Source organism: Eretmochelys imbricata, chromosome 3 (genome assembly GCF_965152235.1).
Source record: "Eretmochelys imbricata isolate rEreImb1 chromosome 3, rEreImb1.hap1, whole genome shotgun sequence".
NCBI lineage: Eukaryota > Metazoa > Chordata > Testudines > Cheloniidae > Eretmochelys > Eretmochelys imbricata.
The window spans coordinates 54,792,891-54,817,893 of NC_135574.1; the positions used below are offsets into that span (position 1 = coordinate 54,792,891).

The 25,003-nt window shown below is 40.3% G+C and overlaps 1 protein-coding gene across 1 annotated transcript in view; it reads left to right on the plus strand.

The window, feature by feature from the left end:
• The window catches only part of ADGRB3 (adhesion G protein-coupled receptor B3), a 616,281-nt gene that overhangs the window by 261,318 nt on the left and 329,960 nt on the right, over positions 1–25,003 (plus strand). The window contains exons 4-7 of the mRNA XM_077811605.1: positions 3,626–3,790; positions 8,462–8,626; positions 9,534–9,698; positions 24,565–24,666. Coding sequence (XP_077667731.1) covers positions 3,626–3,790; positions 8,462–8,626; positions 9,534–9,698; positions 24,565–24,666 — 597 coding nt within the window. The remainder of the gene's footprint in view (positions 1–3,625; positions 3,791–8,461; positions 8,627–9,533; positions 9,699–24,564; positions 24,667–25,003) is intronic.

A 25,003-nucleotide genomic window follows, 5' to 3' on the forward strand; every position in this document is an offset into this window, starting at 1 on the left:
TAGAAATGTTGCCCCCCAAGAAATAAAAAAGTAATACACAGTGAGGTACCTGGGATGTGCCCCAAGCCCCTATCCATGAGCTTCAGTGCATGGACTCTCCCTCTCCCTCTTAGACTTTTAAATGGCTAATATAGAAAACAACTCACCTCCTGATCGAGGATGGCAGTGCATTTTCAGTCACCATCTCTTTATATCCCCCAAATCCTTCTCCCTGATATCAGTAAAGTACATTTACAAGTACAGTAGTGCTACTATCTTTGGGAGAGCTTTGAGAGTGGTACACACTAGTCCCACTATTATCTGATGGTGAGCTTGGCCACAGACTGGTCTCTTAACATGGGTATTCCAACTATTAGCAAAGCCACTTGACCAGTGATTTCTATGTTTTTTCCTCTGTTGAATGTCATTTCTGTTTATTATTAGCATTGAAACAACACCTTGGGGAATAGTAGTTACTCCCGATATTGAAAAGAGAACTTTTCTAGTTAGTTTATGAAGTAACTATTTTTTAATTCTTTATAATTTCAATAACTAGTCACTTTTGAAAATGTTGGCCAAAATCTAATTTCAGCCAGAGCACTCTTATTTCATTATATGAGGTTGTTAAGCCTTGTGTCGCAGAACATCATTGGCCAAATTATCTTTTCTTCTTTTAACACAGAGTAAAGGAAGGTATCTTAAGATCCAACAAAAACTACCAAAATCTCTTGGAAGGAGGATAACTAGGGTAATCTGATGCCTCCCCTCAAACCTTCCAGAAGTCGCATACGGTGAACACTGTGGATTTGCACTTCAGCATGTTTAAGCCAGGAGATGGTGGGACTAGAGAATAGCCACTCTGCATGAACTATTTTCTCAGCAAACCCAAGGGGAAATACACATATAAACCAACATTGACCCTGTCAACAATTAGTTGGATACCAAATAAAGAAAGATTATAGGGAGCTAGTTTTACCATGGAAGACTTGCTTTTGAACCCACAGTTTCTTTAATATAGGAGATGGACCTAAACCAGAACAGAGAAAAGGTTGGTTTGGCTTTGAACCCTGAGATCCAAACTCAGCTATTGTTCTGGCTCTTGGTCAGACTCCAAACCATAAGGAAACTATTTTAGAGTTATGGTTTTGTTGCAGTCAAAATTTTGCAAGAACATTCTTGTAAGATTTTTGGCTCAAGATGCTCGTGCAATAGCTTTGAAGAACAGCTCATGAGAATTCTGCAATTTTGAAATGAAATCTTATGGAGACAATTTACAATATTCTGACATCATCAAATCTAAGACTATCAAGCCTAAACACTAGCCCTAACCCTAATGTATATCAAAAACTGAATAACATTCTCTTAGACCATATCTACTTAATACCAAGAGCTTTCCCATTTAGTATCTTTTGCAATATAATGAAAATTTACCATTTATTCTTAACTTGACCTGGAAGAATTGGCTTTATATGTTTTGTACTCTTTGAAAAGATCATTGTTTCAGCATGAGCCTCTTGTTCAGCTATAACTGCAGCAAATGAAATTATTCCATTGTTGCTGTTCTTAACAGCCCTCCAGAACCTGAACTGACAAATTGGTTTCTCATGTTCATCTAATCAAAAGAATTTTGATCCTTGGAGTCAGGTCTGGATTGAAAATGTAATGCATTGCCAGTGAAAAAGTGCTTCAAATGCTGTGGTTGAATCATAACATCTCTCCATGAACAGTGCCTGTTGTAGACAGATGAAATATAAAGGCTTAGGCAAAAATATATTTATCAGCTTATTAATTTTCAGAAGCTTTGGGTTTCATCATTTAACTACATTGTCAAGGTTAATCAAGGTTTTTCAGATTAATAGACTAAAATCTGTCAATTTAACATTCACTTAGAATGCTCCTATTTTTCTGCTAATGCAATGCATATTGATGTAATATTTAGATGAGAAAGTTGATGAAGCTAGCAACTCGAAACATAGGGTGTGAAATAATAATAGTATTTTGCAGACCTTTTGTATCTGGCCAACTCAATAAGCTTTCAGCAATAGGGGACTCATGTTGATGAAAAAAAGTAAAATATCTACTTACATGAAGGTAGTCATTTCTTGTCAGAAATTGTCTTCTCTAAAGTTATCTATAAAACTTTCAATCTCAATATATCTTTGAAAAATACACCTAGCTATATTCCTAAGAGAATGAAATTCAAGCTCTCCATGGGTAGAATTCCCATTGACATTGCATATTATTTCATGATTATGTCCAATGGGGCAAATCCAGTCTCCACTCTACTGAGATTCACCTGGTGGTAGAACCAGTGTGGTTTTGCTGCACGAGAACACAAAGGCTTTGACTGGGGTAGCTGAGCAGGGATTTGTGACCCCTGGACAGGAGAGAGCCAGGTCCATGGAGGTTCCCTAAGGCAATGCTCAAGGGAAAGTGAGGACAAAACCAGAGAATCTGTCACTGCTGATCCTCAGCTCCATACCATGGATGTGTTGGGGCTGTAGCACACCATTCCATCTCCCTAGACACTCCATGGCCTGTTAGGGGGGATTCCCTGTGGAGACAACTGAGGTGTGTGTGACACATACCAAACTTGCTGCTCAGGATGGGTGCTAGGTCCTTGGATTTTATCCGACATATTCTTAGATTAACTAGAATATAACTAAAACATTCTTTGCAAGATTTCTCTCTTTAAAGAGGTTATTCCTCTGGAACTGAGTTTTTACAGAATTTTGCTAATTATTTATAGTGTGCTTTTTATGTGGAATCATCTCAAATTTGACTCAGATTCTTCTTGAAAAAGAAATGCAATGTAAGGGTATCTAGGCTAAGATATGATGTATATCAGTTTCTTCTATATTGAAAACAATGAGGAAGAATGCTTGCTATAGCATTCCTTATTTGTTTTGTGAAGTCATTGTTTATATAAAATATTTATGTGTATATATTTATATCATATTATAATCTCAGAAAGTAATTTAAATATTCTGGTCCAAAACTCTGATGTAGAGGAGCATGCATTATTAAATCTGGTCATTCCCCACATATTGTCATATCAGGAAATAATGCAAAACTGAGGCTAACCTGAAGAAAAACATTAGGACCATATCCTGTCATGATACTTGCCATATCCTGTCATGATACTTGCAAGCTGAGGTCCTTAATGTACCAGAGTCACAGACTAAGAAATTACTATATTTTCAAAAGAGACTAGTGATTTTGGCTGTCTGAGCTTTTAGCCACCTGTCTTGAAACACCCAAAATGGATCTGATTTTTTCATGTGCTGACTACCTGTCCACTAAAACTCATACCCCTTTAAAATGTCTCTAGCTGGGCACCCACAATCACTAGTCACTTTGAAAATGTAGGCCATTCTTCTTACAATTTTTTCTTTAGTTTAATTGTATTGAGATTAGACTAACTCATAAAAGATCAAATAAAATTTGTCAAAGCTCAATGTAGTATATGGAGAATAAGATGTTATTTTAGTCAACTGAATTTCTAAAGCTAATTTGTATATGCTAATAATGCAAACTTCTAAACACTAGTTTTTTTCTGATGTTGGGCAAAATAGTCCCTTTTAGAATGTAGTTGTTTTTATTTTTAATCTTCTATGTTACCGGTGTCGTGTTTGCTTTGTTACAGTACATGGAGTTTGGGAGGAGTGGTCACCTTGGAGCTTGTGTTCATTCACATGTGGTCGAGGCCAAAGAACAAGAACAAGGTCATGTATACCTCCACAGTATGGGGGAAGATCGTGTGATGGACCTGAAACACAACATAAACCTTGCAATATTGCTCTCTGCCCCGGTGAGCTTGTATAGTAACTATTTGCTCAGCTACAGTAATTAAGTGTAGCTTGTTTCTGACTTGCTTTATTATTGCGTATTGTGCACTTGAATGTTTGATGAGCAAAGTCTTATAGGTAGGAAGTATTATTATCATCTGTTATTGTGGTAGTACCCAAAGGATGCAATCAGGATTGCAACTCCATAGTGCTATGTGCTATACAGACACACAAAGACAAGGTTCTTCTCTCAAAGAGTTTACAATGTAAACTTATCCTGCACTGGGATGTGCTATCAAGGAGCCCTGTATCCATGTGGAGTCCCATTGATTTCAAACAGATTCTGCATGGTGTGGGATTCTGTGCTAGGGGATCCCAGTGCAGGAAGGACACCTAAGAAGACAAGCAACATACCAAAGGTAGGAAAAAGGGGAAACTTTCCAAGTGTGTTCATTTTGATTATCCATTATGTACATTTTAAATATACCTTGCTAGGTGGTCTTAATAATAATAAATAAGTACCTTTTTATTTACACACAGTACATGTCACATATTTAGAAATATTAGGATACAAAGATTTTCTTTCTAATTATTTATATTAGTTTATTCACCTGTGTAGAGGGAGGATCAGCACAGATTTATACACCATTTTAATTTCATTTAAAACCTAAGCACTTAAATGGTGCATAGATTTTAAATTGGCCTTTCACACTGAAATAAAATAAAATAACTGACTTTATTACAAGCCACTTTCTTCGTGCAATTTAAAATGTCTGTGGATTGATTGTGATTATTTTTAACTAGTATTTTTACTCTTTACAGAAGTTATATCTGTAAATGAAATGACAAAATTATCTAAATAATTCCATGAGGTTTTGCTTTACAAATACTCTCTCTTAAGCTTTTTCTAAATCAGTTTAATCCTAGGGCCTTCTGCAAAAAAACTATTAAAAGGGGATGGGGCCACTGTAGTGCATGCAGTTCTGGTCATGAGTTTTGAGTGGCATGCAGTACAATGTTGCTCATGGATAAACTTGCTGCAAAGACATGAATCATTGTATCCAGACTTTGAGAAAGGTTTCAGGACTAGAGTGAGACAGGTAGCAATATCACATACATGTCCATAAGTGGAAACTTCCCATCAAAGATGGTGATGTTTGCATTAAAGTCTAAGTTTTGTTGAAAAGTCATTCCCCTTAAGAGGTAACATACGTCAGCCTTCTTCATCGGCCTGACATAGCTTGCCAGCTACCATTCCCCAGAACTGTAACCTGATAATTAGGAGTCAACAGATCTCTTTTATGCTCTGACATCATTTTGTAATCTACAGTTATAGGTGTTTCCCAACACGAGACATGTGGAAAGCCATTTATTTTGCTTTTCTTCGGTATGACAAGATATTATGGAGACGTTTGTCCATTAACTCTATGCAATGGTTTGAAATATCTGATTTTCACACCCCATATTTTTGGCAGTGAAAATTGAAATTTATTTGCAAAATTTAAAAATAAATAAAATAAAATGAGAAGAAAGCATTGTGTTAATTCAAAAAAATGTTGCCACTTTGAAAATGATAACTTTTCAGACTGTTGCGTTAACAAATAAACAAGAGAGAAATCAAAGACTAGGGCATCAGGTCCCTATAGAATTAGAAAATAGATTCTCCGAGGACCAGACCTGTGACAAGTTTCAATTTTTTGTGCCTCTTTTTTGTGATTTATTTAATTTTGCCAGCTGTTCAGTTTTTTCACACAATCTGGTTCTGGTAACTTGAGCCTTTTGGAAGACACACAAGCTGTCATCACCATTGTGAAATTCACATGGGTCTACACCACTGCTTTCACAGAGAGAAGAACAATATGTGAGCAGGAAGAATGCAACCCTAGCACATTTACATGAGCCTCCAGAAAAGTACATAATATCATATATGAATCTCAACTGAAACTGAGGAAGTGAGAAATACCAAATAGGAGTAGAGACGGTGCTACTATAGTGTGAAATTCACTTCTGTGCTGAGGGAAAACACAAGGAATGTGCCTCCTCCTGAACCCCCAAACATTTAAACTGTCATAGTAGGGTTTATGTTGGACTTATGTGGTGCATAGGAATTTTGCAGGCTCTCTGCACAGGAGTGTATTTCACCCACAGTGATTACATGTCTGTGGATAATTTGCCCTTTCCTGGCATAACAATGCAACATTTAAAAGTAGCGGCTCATTGTTACTTATTGTCTTAAGCCGCAGCTATAATGTGCTTGAACAATATTCAGTACTACAGTCTGAATCATCATGCCTGGCTCTCTGCAAAGGAGCTATTTGATGGTGTATCAGAAGGTGAGTTTACAGTCCCATGCTTCTATTTGCTGCAGGTAATAAGGGCAAATGGGGGTGGTACAACAAGGACAAAGGAGAAAGAGACTGTAGGATAAAAACAATGCAGTAGGGGTCTGACCTATATGGTACTGAGTGCCATCAACTCCCATTAATTTCAAAGGTACACAATTGCTTTCAAAACCTTTAATTTATAATCACAGCTTCACCTGCCTTGCCCTAAATAATAGTACATAGTAATGGGTAACAATGAAGAAAGAGGCATTAAAATGTAGTTTCCATCATATTTTCCTCTTTGGTAAGGCTTCATGATAAAAAGATTAAAAAAAAACAGTTTTTATGCCTGGAGAGGCTTCAGTTTTCTGCTGAATAGGTTGCCAGGCTCTACTGTCTGATATAGACTTCTGCCCATAGAAGAGGTGCAGAGCCCTTGTATTAAACAGAACCCTGAAAATAACACTTTACCAAAAACCAGAAGAGTCCTCCTTTGCAAACTATTCACCAGCTGTATCTCATTGGTTTGTGAGACACTGTTTATTTTTACTTTGAGGTCCTGGGAAACCTGTGGTGTCTCAGATGCCACTACATGACTGACAAACTGGCAAAGGTTCATTTTTAATCTCAGTTTTTCACTGTATAGAGTGTAACTTTAGCGCCCTCGTGGCCAAGATGGAGTCTGCTCTGCAGGCAGCTCTGGCCAAGAGAAGGCACGCACAGGAATGCAGCAGGGAAAGTCCCTTCCACCCCAGGGGCACCTGTTCCAACCCTCCCAGAATGAACACACACACACACCAGAAGAATACAATGAATATAAGAAAGGGAAATGTTTATTTACAGAGGGATGAAAGGAGAAAAACAACAGGGGGAAATATAGGGGGAGTGGTAAAACAGGGTTGCATTCAACACAAGGCCCCACGGGCCGAGTGGTACCACAATCTGAAAGGGCAGACACCAAGCAATGTGTTCTCAAACCGAGTTCAGGAGTCCAGGGAAAAGTTCCAGTCCAGTGGTGAGTCTTGGGTGCTTCTGGTCATCTCCAGCCACTGTTCCCTCTAAGCTGTGTGCGTGTGCACATGCACACAGATCCTAAACCCCACACACACGGCGTGCACAACAATTTGCACACAAGCACAACAATTTGCACAAAAGACATTTTTTGTGCACACAGCCTGTCAAAAATTAGAGGGAACATTGTCTCTGGCGCCAGTGAACTTTCCCCAACAAACCCCTCCTGTGCCCTCTTCTGCCACTCTCTGCAAAGCTACACAGAGCAACAACCTCCCCACTTAACTAGCTAACAGCATCCCTCCTTGTTCCCAATGCAAAGTCACAAGCCCCAGTAATCACAGCCCCATACAGCTCTGGGCAGCAGTGATATTGGGTCCAGCTCCAGTTTGTCCTTCTTGGGCAATTCCTCCTTGGCACAGTGCTCCTCCTGGCTCCTGTTCTGGGGTATCCCCGGTCAGCCGCTCTGTCCCTCCCAGGCTTTGGGCAGGTTCTTGGTTGCTTCACCAGGGCCTGCTTGCTGCAGCGCTTCTCTCTGGAGCTCCAGGCACACATCCCTGTTGCTCTCCCTGCTCTCTCTGCTCCTCTTCCCGCAAACAGCACTTCCTCCTTCTGGAACAATCAGCAATTCCCCCCTCAGGAAAAAGATTTCAAGTGGCCGTGCTCTCTAAACCCCAAGGGGGTTACAAGAGAGATACAGATGTATTTAGTTTTAATTTAGTGATTTGACTTTCAATAATTTTGTTTAAGAATTCTGCTTCCTCTACAACTGTTGAGATCACAAGCCCCTAAAACACTGTGCTGCCGTCCCAGCACTGCTTTATTTTTGTGCTTTCTCTTTTGTGATTTCAGTTCATGGAGAACTGAAATGCAGACTCTTGAAGTCAGGGTGGACAGTTGAAGTTGCTGATTTACAGCTGTGTTGTTTTTAAGTGTACGTGTACTCGTAAGGCCAGATTTTCAAAGAAGGACAATAGGTGAATAATAGGCTATTGCCAGCTAAATTTGTGAATTCATATTGGGTAATGGTTTGCACAAAGAATAATTGCTGTTAGTCAGTGTGAATGCAGAGTTTTGATTGGCATGTTTAGTAGGTTCACCTGCTCTGGAAATGTGACCCAGTGTATCAGAATACAGTCTGTACAAACAAAACAATCCCACCACAAACATGAAAACACCAATAATGTAAACGCCATTGTTGTAAGAAGTTTAAAGTGATGCTTTCTGGTGCAATTTCTGTCTTAAAAAATAGTTTTCAAAGTGCAGATGAAATTGGTTATGATAAAACTAACCATTCTGTTACTGCATAGATTTGATGGTAATGTTGGCTTGTTTGTCTTTTATGTGTTGCTGTGGTAGTTGATGGACAGTGGCAAGAGTGGAGTTCATGGAGTCAGTGCTCAGTGACGTGTTCCAATGGCACGCAGCAGAGAAGTCGACAGTGCACTGCGGCTGCTCATGGAGGTTCTGAATGCAGAGGTCCTTGGGCTGAAAGCAGAGAGTGCCATAACCCAGAATGTACAGGTAAGTAGGATCCTCTAAGGTGAAATGATTCATGTGGAAAAATCTGACTTAGCGCAACATTCATGTCATTAATTTGCAATTAAAAAGAGATGTAAAGCCCCAATCCTGCCGGCCCGCATCATTTAGGCTCTGATCCTACAACTTCTCTGCATGGGCTGACCCTGTGCCTGTCTGGGTCCCATAGACAGCACTCCGTCTCCTGCACTGATTCATTTCTGGAATTGGGGCCTTAATCCTTTCTCACATAAGAAGCCTGTTGACGACAATGGGATGTCAGTAAAGTTGAAAAAACTGGCCTCTGAAAGGCTGGCATTCCTATGTGTTAGCGTTATAAGTATTTCTTTAAAAACAAGTATATTTAGAAATAAAAAGTTGAGAACTAGAAAACAATGCATTTCAAGAAACAAGAAGAAATTGTATATAAAGGAACTAATTCTTGTGTGAGAAATTATACTTACACTTAGTTTAAGACTGCTTTACTCTGCCAGGGCATGTAAAAATCTGGCCTTTAAATAGCATATGGGGATTTTTTTTTTATTTTAAAGCATATTTTATTGTGCTGTTTCTTACATACACATGTATACAATAAGAAAACACAGTACATACAGAGAAAAGAAAAAATACAAAGACAACAACATTCATGTTCAGGCTTCAGAGCAGTAGCTTAACTCAAAGCCTAAGTGCAGTGATTTTTTTTAAACTTGAGTTGTGATTCACTGAGGAACAATTAAAGAAGCCTGATTTTCAGAGGCACCAAGCACCTACACCTGCCACTGACTTTATTTTTATTTACATGCATGAATAATGTTTGGAGCCTATCTTTAGTGAACAAGTTTGAAAATTCTGGCTTTAATATTTCTTACAGTGTAGTCTGTCACAATTCTAATAATGACATTCCTCCAAACAGCTAACGGTCAGTGGAACCAATGGGGTCACTGGAGTGGATGTTCCAAGTCATGTGATGGTGGCTGGGAAAGGCGAATAAGGATTTGCCAAGGTGCAGCTGTGACTGGGCAACAGTGTGAAGGAACTGGTGAGGAAATCAGACGATGCAGTGAACAGAAGTGCCCTGGTGAGAAGCAAATATCAATACTATTATTGTATGTATTTCAGTGTGGTTTCTCACTGACATAAATCACTTTAATATATTATATTTGAGGTAGGATCAATACGTAAAAAGCAATCTTCATAAATGGTCCTACCATGCCCTTGATCCAGACAAGTAATTGCTATTTCTGTCTAGCCCAATGAGTGCTTAAAGGATGAAGTATTTTTTTAAAAATAAAATTATAATGGAAAAAATTGAAGCTCCCAGAAAAACATTTCATAACATAGGTGCAACTGCATTATTTTGGGGGGCATAATTTGTTATAGAAAACATCACTGACAATGCAGCTTCTGAGAAGATTAGGTCTTTTTGGTTTGGATTGGTTTGGTTTGGTTTGTAATTCACGGATTCATTCTTCTTCTTTTGTCCTCCACACAAAAGGCCTCTATGTCGTGCAGCTGGGGCATCCAAAGGGAATGAAGATAAGGGAGTGAGCGGGGGAGAATGAACTCTACTGTAATGGATAGAATGAATTAATACTATATGTGAGCAATATATTATAAAAGGAAGGTGGTTAAAATGAAAAGGACGTACATCTTTCCAATTTTACTATACATATTTAAACACATTTTGCAGCATATTTTCTGTTGTCCTGCTCACATATTTAAATCTTCCTGGGTGACACTTAAGAAAAAATTTGGGCTACTACTAAAGTGATGACTAAGCAAAAACAGCTGTTGAATACAAATTTATCTTTCTATATTTATCTGTGTGGAGGCATTGACCTGAAGCAGAATAATCATTACCAGACAAATACAAGATAACAAACAGGGGCTATGTGGTCTAGTGATTTTATGTGCTAGTCCTTCATGCTGGAAGTCTTGTGTTCTAAATTCTGAAGATGGTTATGATAAAGTGAATCTAGCAGTCTCTATCACCCCTGAACAATTCCACTTTGCGTTTCAATGCTTGCATTCTCGGCTCTGGAAACACGGGACTTTAATGGTAGGGACAATGCAGGTCAGGAATTGGCGGGCTTATCAGGTCTGAAACCTGTGTTCTCAAACCCACATATTCCTAAGAAGCAAAATCTGTCCCCTGACACCAATCCCATCCCCAAGAACAGAACTTAAAATATGAAGATAAAACTATGAACTAGAACAACACGTTCCAACAGCAACAAAGGAATAATTGTAGTTACAAATCTAAAATAATATTTTAGAGTAATTAACTACATGCAAATGTTCTCTTTGGTGTATAGTTTTAATATAATATACATTATTTGAAAAGCAATACAAAATAACTATGTAGTAATCATAAAGAAATACAAATTTTGACATAAAATATAATTTTTCCATAGTAGTGCTGCACAGTACACTAAAACAGGATTAATGTGAATCTTCTGGATAAGCAGACATTCAGATAAACCAGTCTCGACCTACTAAATATTCTTTAAATCATTTGCATTTGTGGAATTAGAGGTAAAACCATACAGCTACAATCCAATTTTCAAAGGTTGCCACCTGCTGTTAATAAAATATTTTACAAATGTATTTACAAATCAAATGCACTCAGAGCATTATGTGCTGTTCACTAAATTTGTTTACTGACTTGATTCACCAGATCACAATCAGCATGCTAACAGGAGTCATCATAACTTAAAATGATCAAATGATAATAATGATGCAGGAGATTATACACACATTTATAGAAGTTTAACGATAAATTTGACTTAACTGTTTCGAGGCAGAATTACTGTTCATCTCCCAGTATAGCTAAGATTTAAGCAAATATACTGGGAAATGAAAAGAAAAGTTGAGGCTTCAATATAAGAATGACTCTATACTTACTTGGCCCTTTTTTCTTTCATACATTTTGAAATATAGATTAAAGAAAGTTGCCGAAATCACGAAGGAATGATCATCCTAATCTAGCAGTTTTTTTAATTTAATGTTTCTTTCATAGCCAGTAAACATTGTTCAGAAAAGCAGCACTAAAAATGTTTGTGTCTAATTAGTTTCTCCTTTTATGATAGATGATCATCAAGCATCTGACAGACACAAAAGGCCTGATTCTTCCGTTATTGACATTAGTTTTATGCCAGTGTTACAGCCAGATCTTCTACTTCTGTATATAATTTTTACCAATTTACACAAGCTAAGTATCTGAGAAGGGTGGGAGGGTCAGCTGGGCACCAGTAAAGTGGCAGCTCATCCCCAGAAGGAGCTTTCTGAAGACTTGCAGCCACATGACTGGGCCAATTCAGAGAGAAGGGCCCTTCAAATGAGCCAACCGTGATCAATGGGAGGGAGAGGGTAGGACAAAGCCCATGCTATTACCGAAGGCAATTCTCATCCACATGAGCATAAGATGCCATAAGGAAGAGGACACCTCTTCACCATGCTGGCCAGGCTTATAGGGATGCCTCATCTCCCAGTCTAACCAGTGTCCCTTCCCCCCACATCAAGAATGGAAGAGTAATCTAATATATCAGATTTTTGTTAACACATTTCAGAAGTGCATCTTTTTTCAGACAAGATCAGATCACAGGAGCCCATTTTCAAATGATATTTATAAACAACGTAGCCTTCATAAATTTTCATAGAAAAATATAATGCCCTTTCCTTTTTGATGATATCTTGTGTTCAGTCAGTGTTAATTTTGGTTTTAAGTTAATGGAAGCTCCTATAATGTTTTTTCCACAGTGTTTTTATATTTATGCGTCATTCAGTTTTTACTCAAAACAAATCCATCAAATTCACCACCAAGTGCCTCTTCTAAGTAAGGGAAAAACATAACATATGAATTGCTTTGACTTGATAATTAATGGAAGGGATGACCAATTATTTTCTACATTAACCTAAAGATGACAGAACACAACTGCTTCTACTAAAGAATAGCTAATGGTTTCACATGAAAGATAATAACATAAGAACTGTCATGGTGGGTCAGACCAATTGACCATCTAGCTCAGTACCTGTCTCTGACATTGGCCAGGACCAGAGCTTCAGAGGGAGAATATAGAACAGAGCAATTCTGGAGAGATCCATCCCTATCTTCCTCTCCCTGCAAAAAAAAGAGATATCAACTTTTTATGATAGCGTATGAGAAAAGGGAAAATATTTTAATATCATTACTTATTTGATGCCAATGCTTTAAGTTTTGTTTAAATGTGGAGACCTGATAAATTATCTCCAGCTATACCATCTTTTTTACAAGATTTGTGAAAACTATGCTTCGTTAGTTTTGTTAGGAGATAGGGCACTGGACCAGGACTCTGGAGACTTGGGTTCTAGTCTAAGCTCTGCCACTAATCTGCTTTGTAACCTTGGGCAAGTCACTTCACCTCTCTGTACCCCTGTTTTCCCTTCCCATCCTTTGTCTGTTTTGCCGATTTAGATTGTAAATTCTTTGCAGAAAAAAATTACTCTGTGTGTGTAGATCACCTAGTACAATGGGGCCCCAATCTTGACTAGCGCCTTTAGGTGCTACCATAATACTACTAATAAAATAATACTGAACCAACCTGCACTACTGTCACTATGATCAGTAGGATAAAAATGAATAAAGATATTAATAGGCAAGGTTAGGTTCTAGTTCTTGACTTTAATGATCAACAAATTGTTTTAAGCCATCCCGAATTTAGAAGTGCAGATACAGGACTCAATATTTCAAGATACTGAGTCCCATAAATTCCCACTAAAGTCAGTGGGCAAAATTCCAAACAGGTTGAAGGTGATGACATTTATCAATACATTGATAGGTATAGTTTCACATCAGCTTTTACAACAGACTTTGGATATGCAGTAAAAAAGAATACCACAGAAGACTGTTACAAGAGTTTCCACTGTACCAAGTAACAAATATGTAATAGTGTTTGTAGAATGCTTTGAAAATTATACTGTATAGCTGCAAAATAATTACTAGATAAGTTACACTTGGGAAAACTCATGCAATTATTAGAACTGGTCGGGAATTTCATGATGAATCTTTTTTTCCTATTAAACGTAATTGTTTTGAAAAAAAATTGTTGAGAAGAATTCTCGGGTCCAGGATGGAATTTCTGGTCAAAAAGAGAGATCCACCCACTCCAGAATAGCAATAGCCTGGTGGTTAAGGCTCTGCCTGATTTAGAGGATGAAACATAAGATGGGGTCAGATCAGTGGTCCATCTAGCCCAGTATCCTGTCTTCTGATGGTGGCTGGTGCCAGATGCTTCAGAAGCAATGAACACAACAGAGCAATTATCCTCTGTCATCCAGTCCCAGCTTTTGACAAACAGGGATTGAGGAGCACATAGAGCATCGAGTTGTGTCTCTGACCATCTTGGTTAATAGCCATTGATGGACATATCATCCATGAATTTCTCTAATTCTTTTCTGAACCCCATTATCGTTTTGGCCTTCACAACATCCCCTAACAAAGAGTTTCACAGGTTGACTGTGTGTTGTGTGAAGAAGTACTTCCTTATGTTAGTTTTAAACCTGCTGCCTATTAATTTCATTGGATGACCCCTGGTTCTTACATTATCTGAAAGGGTAAATAATACTTTTCCATTCACATTCTCTCATGATTTATAGACCTCTCTCATATCCCCCCTTAGTTATCTCCTTGTGTCTCCCACAGTCAAGTGAGTGCCCTAACCACTGGGTTGTTGGTTATTTTGTGGTGAGGGGGAGTGGGGCTCTTGTATTTTGTTTTGTTTTTTTGTGAAAAGATTTGGAATATCTCCATTTTGTTTTGCATTGGAATTAAACTAATTTTCAAAACCTTGAAATTATTCACAAGACAGAATTCTTGTTTACTGGCCAGTCCTAGTAATTATGTATTTATTTCACTTCATATCATTACTTTGGGGCAGCGTAGAAATCATAGAATCATAGAATATCAGGGTTGGAAGGGACCTCAGGAGGTCATCTAGTCCAACCCCCTGCTCAAAGCAGGACCAATCCCCAATTAAATCATCCCAGCCAGGGGTTTGTCAAGCCTGACCTTAAAAACTTCTAAGGAAGGAGATTCCACCACCTCCCTAGGTAACGCATTCCAGTGTTTCACCACCCTCCTAGTGAAAAATTTTTCCTAATACCCAACTTAAACCTCCCCCACTGCAACTTGAGACCATTACTCCTTGTCCTGTCCTCTTCTACCACTGAGAATAGTCTAGAACCATCCTCTCTGGAACCACCTCCCAAGTAGTTGAAAGCAGCTATCAAATCCCCCCTCATTCTTCTCTTCTGCAGACTAAACAATCCCAGTTCCCTCAGCCTCTCCTCATAAGTCATGTGTTCCAGACCCCTAATCATTTTTGTTGCCCTTTGCTGGACTCTCTCCAATTTATCCACATCCTTCTTGTATTGTGGGGCCCAAAACTGGACACAGTACTCCAGATGAGGCCTCACCAATGTCGAATAGAGGGGAACGATCACGTCCCTCGATCTGCTCGCTATGCCCCTACTTATACATCCCAAAATGCCATTGGCCTTCTTGGCAACAAGGGCACACTGCTGACTCATATCCAGCTTCTCGTCCACTGTCACCCCTAGGTCCTTTTCCGCAGAACTGCTGCCTACCCATTCGGTCCCTAGTCTGTAGCTGTGCATTGGGTTCTTCCGTCCTAAGTGCAGAACCCTGCACTTATCCTTATTGAACCTCATCAGATTTCTTTTGACCCAGTCCTCCAATTTGTCTAGGTCCCTCTGTATCCTATCCCTGCCCTCCAGCGTCTCTACCACTCCTCCTAGTTTAGTATCATCCGCAAATTTGCTGAGGGTGCAATCCACACCATCCTCTAGATCATTGATGAAGATATTGAACAAAACCGGCCCCACGACCGACCCCTGGGGCACTCCACTTGACACCGTCTGCCAACTAGATGTGGAGCCATTGATCACTACCCATTGAGCCCGACAATCTAGCTAACTTTCTACCCACCTTATAGTGCATTCATCCAGCCCATACTTCTTAACTTGCTGACAAGAATACTGTGGGAGACCGTGTCAAAAGCTTTGCTAAAGTCAAGAAACAATACATCCACTGCTTTCCCTTCATCCACAGAACCAGTAATCTCATCATAGAAGGTGATTAGATTAGTCAGACATGACCTTCCCTTGGTGAATCCATGCTGACTGTTTTTGATCACTTTCCTCTCATGTAAGTGCTTCAGGATTGATTCTTTGAGGACCTGCTCCATGATTTTTCTGGGGACTGAGGTGAGGCTGACTGGCCTGTAGTTCCCAGGATACTCCTTCTTCCCTTTTTTAAAGATTGGCACTACATTAGCCTTTTTCCAGTCATCTGGGACTTCCCCCGTTCACCACGAGTTTTCAAAGATAATGGCCAATGGCTCTGCAATCACAGCCGCCAATTCCTTTAGCACTCTCGGATGCAACTCGTCTGGCCCCATGGACTTGTGCACGTCCAGCTTTTCTAAATAGTCCCTAACCACCTCTTTCTCCACAGAGGGCTGGCCATCTACTCCCCATGTTGTGATGCCCAGTGCAGCAGTCTGAGAGCTGACCTTGTTAGTGAAGACAGAGGCAAAAAAAGCATTGAGTACATTAGCTTTTTCCACATCCTCTGTCACTAGGTTGCCTCCCTCATTCAGTAAGGGGCCCACACTTTCCTTGGCTTTCTTCTTGTTGCCAATATACCTGAAGAAACCCTTCTTGTTACTCTTGACATCTCTTGCTAGCTGCAGCTCCAGGTGCAATTTGGCCCTCCTGATTTCATTCCTACATGCCCGAGCAATATTTTTATACTCTTCCCTGGTCATATGTCCAACCTTGCACTTGTTGTAAGCTTCTTTTTTATGTTTTAGATCTGCTAGGATTTCACTGTTAAGCCAAGCTGGTCGCCTGCCATATTTACTATTCTTTCGACTCATCGGGATGGTTTGTCCCTGTAACCTCAACAGGGATTCCTTGAAATACAGCCAGCTCTCCTGGACTCCTTTCCCCTTCATGTTAGTCCCCCAGGGGATCCTACCCATCTGTTCCCTGAGGGAGTCGAAGTCTGCTTTCCTGAAGTCCAGGGTCCATATCCTGCTGCTTACTTTTCTTCCCTGTGTCAGGATCCTGAACTCAACCAACTCATGGTCACTGCCTCCCAGATTCCCATCCACTTTTGCTTCCCCCACTCATTCTTCCCGGTTTGTGAGCAGCAGGTCAAGAAAAGCTCCCCCCCAGTTGGCTCCTCTAGCACTTGCACCAGGAAATTGTTCTCTACGCTTTCCAAAAACTTCCTGGATTGTCTATGCACCGCTGTATTGCTCTCCCAGCAGATATCAGAAAGATTAAAGTCACCCATGAGAACCAGGGCATGCGATCTAGTAGCTTCCGCGAGCTGCCGAAAGAAAGCCTCATCCACCTCATCCCCCTGGTCCGGTGGTCTATAGCAGACTCCCACCACTACATCACTCTTGTTGCTCACACTTCTAAACTTAATCCAGAGACACTCAGGTTTTTCTGCAGTTTCGTACCGGAGCTCTGAGCAGTCATACTGCTCCCTTACATACAGTACTACTCCCCTACCTTTTCTGCCCTGCCTGTCCTTCCTGAACAGTTTATAACCATCCATGACAGTACTCCAGTCATGTGAGTTATCCCACCAAGTCTCTGTTATTCCAATCACGTCATAATTCCTTGACATCACCAGGACCTCCAGTTCTCCCTGCTTGTTTCCAAGGCTTTGTGCATTCATATATAAGCACTTGAGATAACCTGCTGATCGCCCCTCATTCTCAGTATGAGGCAGGAGCCCTCCCCTCACAGACGTTCCTGCCTGTGCTTCCTCCCGGTATCCTGCTTTCCCACTTACCTCAGGGCTTTGGTCTCCTTTCCCCGGTGAACCTAGTTTAAAGCCCTCCTCACTAGGTTAGCCAGCCTGCTTGCAAAGATGCTCTTCCCTCTCTTCGTAAGATGGAGCCCATCTCTGCCCAGCACTCCTCCTTCATGGAACACCATCCCATGGTCAAAGAATCCAAAGCCTTCTCTCCGACACCACTTGCGTAGCCATTCGTTGACTTCCACGATTCGACGGTCCCTACCCAGGCCTTTTCCTTCAACGGGGAGGATGGACAAAAACACCACTTGTGCCTCAAACTCCTTTATCCTTCTTCCCAGAGCAACGTAATCCGCAGTGATCCGCTCAAGATCATTCTTGGCAGTATCATTGGTGCCCACATGGAGAAGCAGGAACGGGTAGCTATCCGAGGGCTTGATGAGTCTCGGCAGTCTCTCCGTCACATCGCGAATCTTAGCCCCTGGCAAGCAGCAGACTTCTCGGTTTTCCCGGTCAGGGCGGCAGATAGATGACTCAGTCTCCCGGAGGAGAGAGTCCCCGACCACCACCACCCGCCTTCTTCTCTTGGGAGTGGTGGTCGTGGAACCCCCAATCCCAGGACAGTGCATCTCATGCCTTCCAACCAGCGGAGTCTCCTTCTGCTTTCTCCCCCCAGACATATCATCTGGTCCGCTCTCCGCAATGGTTCCTGTGGAGAGAACATGAAAGCGGTTAGTTACCTGTGTCTGTGTTGCTGGAACCCAGACATTCCCCCTTCTTCTTCTGGAGGTCACATGTTGCCAAGCTTCTTCACTGGCCTCTTGGCTCCGCTGTGCAACCTGCTCTAAATCTTTAGAGCTTTGTGCCCGTAGAAGCATATCCTGACTTTTGTCCAGGAAATCCTCAGATTCTCCTATGCAACGCAGGGTCGTTATCTGTTGCTCCAGACCTTCAATCTTCTCTTCCAATATGGAGACCAGCTTGCACTTTGTACAGACAAAGTTGCTTCTGTCCTGTGGAAGAAAGACAAACATGGCACATCCAGTGCAGGTCACCACAGCTGAACCCCCTCCTTCCATATCACCTTCCTACTATGAGCTTCCTCAGAGAAGTTGGCAAGATGTAAGCCTCACTGGGCTCACTCCAGGCGAACTCCCAGTCAAACTCCTGCTGTGTGCTGCTCTGCTGGTTTGCCGCCGCTCAGCTGGTTCGCGAAGCTCTGGCTATTTTTAAACAGCCAGGCTTCCCTGAAACAAACAAACAGACAACCGCAATGCCTGCCCCCTGCAGGCTACCAGCCAATCAGGCACTCGCTCAGGCTCTCATATTGCCCTCCCAGCAAACACACACTCGGATACTTACTCAGCAAACACGCACTCGGATACTCACCAATCCCAGGCAAACTCCTGCTTTGTGCGGCTCTGCTGTTTTCCGCTGCACCAAATCTTTGGTGTTCCAATGCTCTGTCTGGAAAGACAGGGCTGACTCACATCTTATATTATCTACCAGTGCTGGATCCAACTTTGCTTTCACAAAATACTTTGAACACCTAGAGCTCAACACACTGGTGGCATAAGGGAGCATAAAGGAGTGCATTTGTGCCAATGTGGACTTGGGCCCTGAATGTATTGCTTTCCAAGAATCCAGCTAAAAAACATTTTGGCTGGGTTCACTAGCAGTGCAAATTTCCTGAGCACAATATTTGTCACATTTTAATTAAATTCTGACCGATACATCTCATGAAAGGGAAAAAGTGTAAACACACTAGAAGGCATTAGTTTGCAAATTCATCCTAAACACAATAAAGGTTTGGAGAGTAAGTGGGAGCAAGCCTGTATAATATGTATGTTGACAGTTTGTGGTTTGTGACAGAATTGGTTCTGAATGCTATAGAAGTATGTGAATGATTTTCACTATTTAATTTCAATTGTGAATTATTGTTATACATTCTGAGATGATATTAGACTTTGTAGAGAATCATTCATATACTTCTATAGCATTCTGTATTAAGAAAGCACCAATCATAATTTTTCTTTTAATATATTCAATGGATAGCCTCACTTGCATGATACTTTTTAAATTTATATTTTGCTCATTGGGCCAGCCCACGATACAGCTCACTTCCATCTCAGGGGGACAACCGGCATAGATTCTTATTCAGTAATCTTCAGAAAGGTATTAACAAAATAATGCTTGGGACTGTCTAAATGCAACTGACATAAATCTGTCACCATTTTAGTTAAATTTATAATGAAGGGCTTATTAAAATATAGGATTAAAAGTTATCCCAGATCAAACAATGCAGGTGGCGGTTTTCATGCAAAAAAAACCCCCAACCTACAATTGTTGTGGGTCGTAGTCCCCAAAGCCGGCCTCCCATAATCAGTGTTCACTGTAAGCAAATCAGTTTTAGTTATAGACACTTAATATGAAGGCAAATGCTATTTCTTCCTCCTTTCCTCTCTGTGGGTGTCTGTCAAAGGGCATGCCAGTCCTGCAGCACCCCCTGAAAGCCAAGATGGCTCTGCTGAGGCCTGCCTCACTTTCCCCTTAACTCAGGTTCCCTTAAAAAGTCCACACGGGACAGATAGTCAACACATTCCCCCTTCTGGGTTTCATTTTATTAAATCCTGCACAAAGTCTTTTAAAAGAAAATTCAAACTTACAAAGTCTTCATCCCAGTTTCAGCTGGGCCCAGCCCCTCCTCCCTGAGGGAGTATCCTCTCTTTAAAAGTTTGTTAGTTAATTTCTTTCAACTCCATCCCAAGCTGGGCACAGTCCCTCCTCCCTAAGGGTCTATCTTTCTGCTTACCTTATGTTTGGAGTTCAGCCACCTCCAGAGGCCTTCCCAGCTGGTGCCTTCCTCCCTACAGGCACCTCCTTACTTCCTTCAGTGCCTTCAGGCATCTCCCAATCACCTGCTGTCTCCCCTGTTGTAAGGCTCAGTAGCTTTCCCTTAAGTCTTCTTGGGAAGCAGGTAATTAGTCCTAGTGCCCTGGACCCTGCTCCCTCTTAAAGGACAGTGCCCAATAGGCAGCTGAACTGTCACCAAGAAATGTGGGGCTTGCTCTTGGGAGACCACAAAAGGGGAGCTGCAGCACTTGCATGCCACAGAGCTGTGCTTCAGGAAGCAACATCTGCAGAAGGGCCAAGAAATATTTTGTGGGTGGAGACAGCTATGAATATCCACCTGCTGAACATCCACAGTGTCTGGGAGAAAGAAAGCAGCAGCCCCAGAGTGGCCTAAAGGGAAGGATTTTTTTCTATCCATCTCCACAGATTCCCATTGTGCCCCCCCTGCTTCCTGAGATTACATGTGGGAAACAAGATTTGTCCTGTAATGGAACAGTTTGAGGGAAAGGCATTATGTGCAATACAGCTGGTTTGCCAAATTTGCTCCCATGATCCTGGTGTCCTTGACACTGGGTTATGGTCCCGTGTCTCTGCCTTGTATTAGAAGGAGATAGTTACCTTCTCTGGACACACAACACATTCTCTAATTTATGCCAATAAATGATGCAAATGATTGTATCAATTGTCCATGTTAAAAATATTTAAAAATTACTACAACAGTAACACAGAACACACACAAACAGAATAATAGAAATTCAAGCCCACATGTAACCCACAAGGCTACTCTGAGGGTCACTGTGGTCTTCAGCGTCCCAGTTAGTCCACTGGATTCAGTGAGAACTTCTCCAAATAGCTGCTCTGTGTTAGTCTCTTCTGGCCCCTTCCTCGCCTTCAGTTTGGCACAGTCTACAAAGGTCACAATCTACAAAGGTCACATGATCATAAATCATCATGTGTCCAGATATGTAGATACTTACACAGTATAAGCTGTTCTGTACATTATTCCCCATTTTGAGTGCACCATGAAGAGAACATTCTGCTTCATTTGTATACTGTGCTCGTCAACATGGTAAATGTTTAGATATAATCCATGTTTGCTAAACTAGAAGTAGGAGAAGGAGCTAGCCAGATTCTACAGTATTTAAATTACTTACCTGACATCCCACTTAATGTTATTACCCATTGTTGGTTTCATCATTAGTGAGGTAATCAGTTCCTGTAATCTGGGAGGTGAATGCAAATCCATGGTTTTTGTTTTAATTTAATTTTAAATCAACTCATTAAAGAATAACCATGCCTCCAACTTCTCATAGTCAGAATTTAATAAGTTTATATCTTGGGGCCAAGATGGCACACTGTAATACAATACTGTATCATCAGCAATCATAGGCAGAGAGGAGAAAAGGCATAGAAGTTGAGGGTTATTAGCTGAAACAGAAGTTAATAGAGCATGGGAAAAGACCTTTGTGACATCCCCATTTACAAATATACTCAAGTGGCTTACTGACCAGCATTCTGGTGATCCTCAGCTACCGCAACAGTGTCAATTAACTAGCACTCAGACTGGAGAACCAAAATAGCACAAAGCCATCTGTCCAGCCCCTAATCCTGAGTTGCTCTGTGCTCCCCCAAGCTGTAGCTGAGGAGTGGAGCTCTAAGCTTCTAGCACTGCAGAGGGTTTGAATTCTGTGAAAAAACACCCCCTCACACGTAACTTAGCCACTACAAATAGAAACAAAATAGGTCAGTACTGTTCTCAGTCTGTTTTACTTCCTACTTAAAATGCAGTACCTTGGCACACTTCCAAATAGTTGAAAGCTCTCCACACATTTTCTACCTTCAACTCTCTTTCAAATAAAATGTATAAATTACATTTGGCCACACACATATAAAATTCAATATTTGGAAGGGAAAGGAGTTTGGAATGTGAAAGTAAGTCCTGAGGTGATAGATTAGTGAACAGAGAGCATATGAAGTGGTCTAACGTGTATGATCAATTAATTTATCAAAGGGCTTTATAATTTATCACATAGCCCTGTAATTTATCACCCATCACCTACACATATGTGGTATTAATTCACGTGATAAATTTAAGAGCCATGTGATAAATTGCAGAATTATGCAATAACTTTCTAACCTCCTGAACAGTGTCAAACAACCACTTTTTTTATACTAACCTTCTAGAGAAATATTCACTACTTCACTCCCAGATATGGAATTTCCCACAAAATGTACATCAACAAAAGTACCATGACAGCTTTTCTATACATAAAATCATCCTCAAAAATATAAATGGTATTATCTTGTACTGTTGCTTCTCAATGGGAACTAACACTTCTAACCCTAAAAGGCTCAGGAAAATTGATTTTAAACTAATGCAAATTTACCATATTTAAACTATATATAAAGAGATCATTTCTGCCCCCAAAGCATCCAAGCAAGCAACCTTTCACTCTGTGATTCTATATAATCTGTTTTTAGAGTGTTGGATGGAGACTGAATTGGGATAAAACAGATTGAGCAAACTTGTAAAGCCAAAATGGACATTATGTAGACAATATAAAGGGGAAGGACCCCGAAGAAAAAGAAAGTCAGTTGTAAGTCAGCACCTGAGTAGGCTGTGTCAGTCTTCAGACCCCAAAGACCATCACTTAACTGTCTTTTTTTTTTCACAAGGACAAAGTATGACAGTAATTTCAACATGCTTGTGTTACCAGATGTTCCCCATTGATCATGCATCCCTTGCTTTCCCCCATTAGAACATTGGCCTCATGAGTTCACTTTTAGATTGCCTTATCTGAAGCAAATTAGTATTCTGGATAAGTGAAACAGCTCACTTTCTTAGGGTTTTGCCATTAAGGGATATTCTTGCTTCTCTAGCAACATCAACGTTCCTTGACTTACGATTCAGGAGTGCTGATGCTGAGGCAAATTTAGCAAGCAATTTTCGGAACGGCTGTGATTCATATTAGTATCACTGAGCCATCTGCAAGGAGCTATTTGTCATCCACAAAGACAGAGTTCACTGCTTTATGCAAAACTCTGCATAGTTTTGTCAGTAGAAGTACAGGGAAAGGGTTATCTTATGGAAAAGGAATTGGAGTTAAACTCAAGATACTGGGGTTCAGTTCCTGCCTCAGCCATAGTTTTCCTGTATAACCATGGTGAATCCTTTAATCCCTTTGTGCCTCGCTTCCCTATCTGGAATGTGCCGACAATTATACTTCATTTCTCTAACCCTTTATCTTGTCTAATATGTGCTTTGAGGAATGGACTTCTTATTATGAGTAGATACTGCATTTAGTACAAAGGTTCATAGTTTCTACTCTAATACAGGCAATGATAGAAAAAAAATATTCACCATTTTTCTCTGCTACTTTGGAATGATTTGAGCTGCTAGTGTTTTGCATCACTTCAAATGGTTAGACATATCTGTCAAGATGGGGACTTTTTAGAGTTAATACATTCAAAAAAATGTTCACTAACTGGGAAGCTACAACAAAAATATTGAACACCAAAAGGAATCTAGAAGTCTTGATTATGTGAAAATACTACCAATGTAGTTTTCTTTTACCTTGTCCATATTTGCTAGTAAGAGTCTGTTACCATGGGAATGTGAAAGTAATTTCCTTTCCTTTTAAAAACTTTTTTGTGATAATCAGAAAACGTCATTTTGGCTTATAGCCACTCTGCTTCAGATTATTTGCCTCGCTAACAACACAATTGCAATAAAAGCCATATAAAAAGAAGTAGTGACCTACTCTCTTGTTTCCAGAATATCTGCTTCACAATTGACATGCTTATCACATTTAATGTTTCAGCAATGGCTTTAAAATAATTGCTTTGGGTGCAACTAAAGTTAAAAAACAAACAAACACAAAAACCTCAAAGAGTTTTATGCATTTTTCATGCCTGTTAACCACAATGATTTACAACAGAGACGAAATGTTTTAAATAGAAACTGGTACAATGTGGTACATTTTTAAAAGAGTTAATATTGCATATGTATGTATGTAGGCGAGAGAGAGAGTAAATGCAACAGATTGTGAAATGAAAGCCCAGCAGGAAGAGAGATCCTATACAAAAATCAAAGGAGATCTTACGTTTATGTGCTAAAGCATGTTAAAATGAGCCCCTAAAGACAACAATCTGCATTTCTCGGAGAGTATGGGGTTAAGGCTGAGGATGTATTTTTTCTGATACGCAATGTATACATTTTACAAAAGCCTATATTCAAATACTCATTTTTCAATCACAGCACCTTATGAAATATGTCCTGAAGATTATTTGATGTCAATGGTGTGGAAAAGGACCCCAGCTGGTGACATGGCATTCAATCGATGTCCTCTCAATGCCACAGGTACAGTAGTACATCAAATTTACATGCTGACAATAGAGGGATGTATTGTTTTCTTTTTTGCTAAAACTGCCCTTCCACCTGCATTCAAACACATCTAACCGTTGCCCAGATACTAAAGTGAAATATATAAAGATATATAATATAATGAGTAATAATTAATTGCCAGGATGTATCAGGCATTTTGCTGAAAATCAAGCAGATCATAAAGCCTTCTAATTAAAACTCCTAAATGCCAATTATATGACACAGGAAATCTGTTACAGAAACATGTATTGCTCTTTGAATGCTGCTGATGCTCATTTGCATAAAATTGTTTCTGTGTGTGCTCTAAAATAAC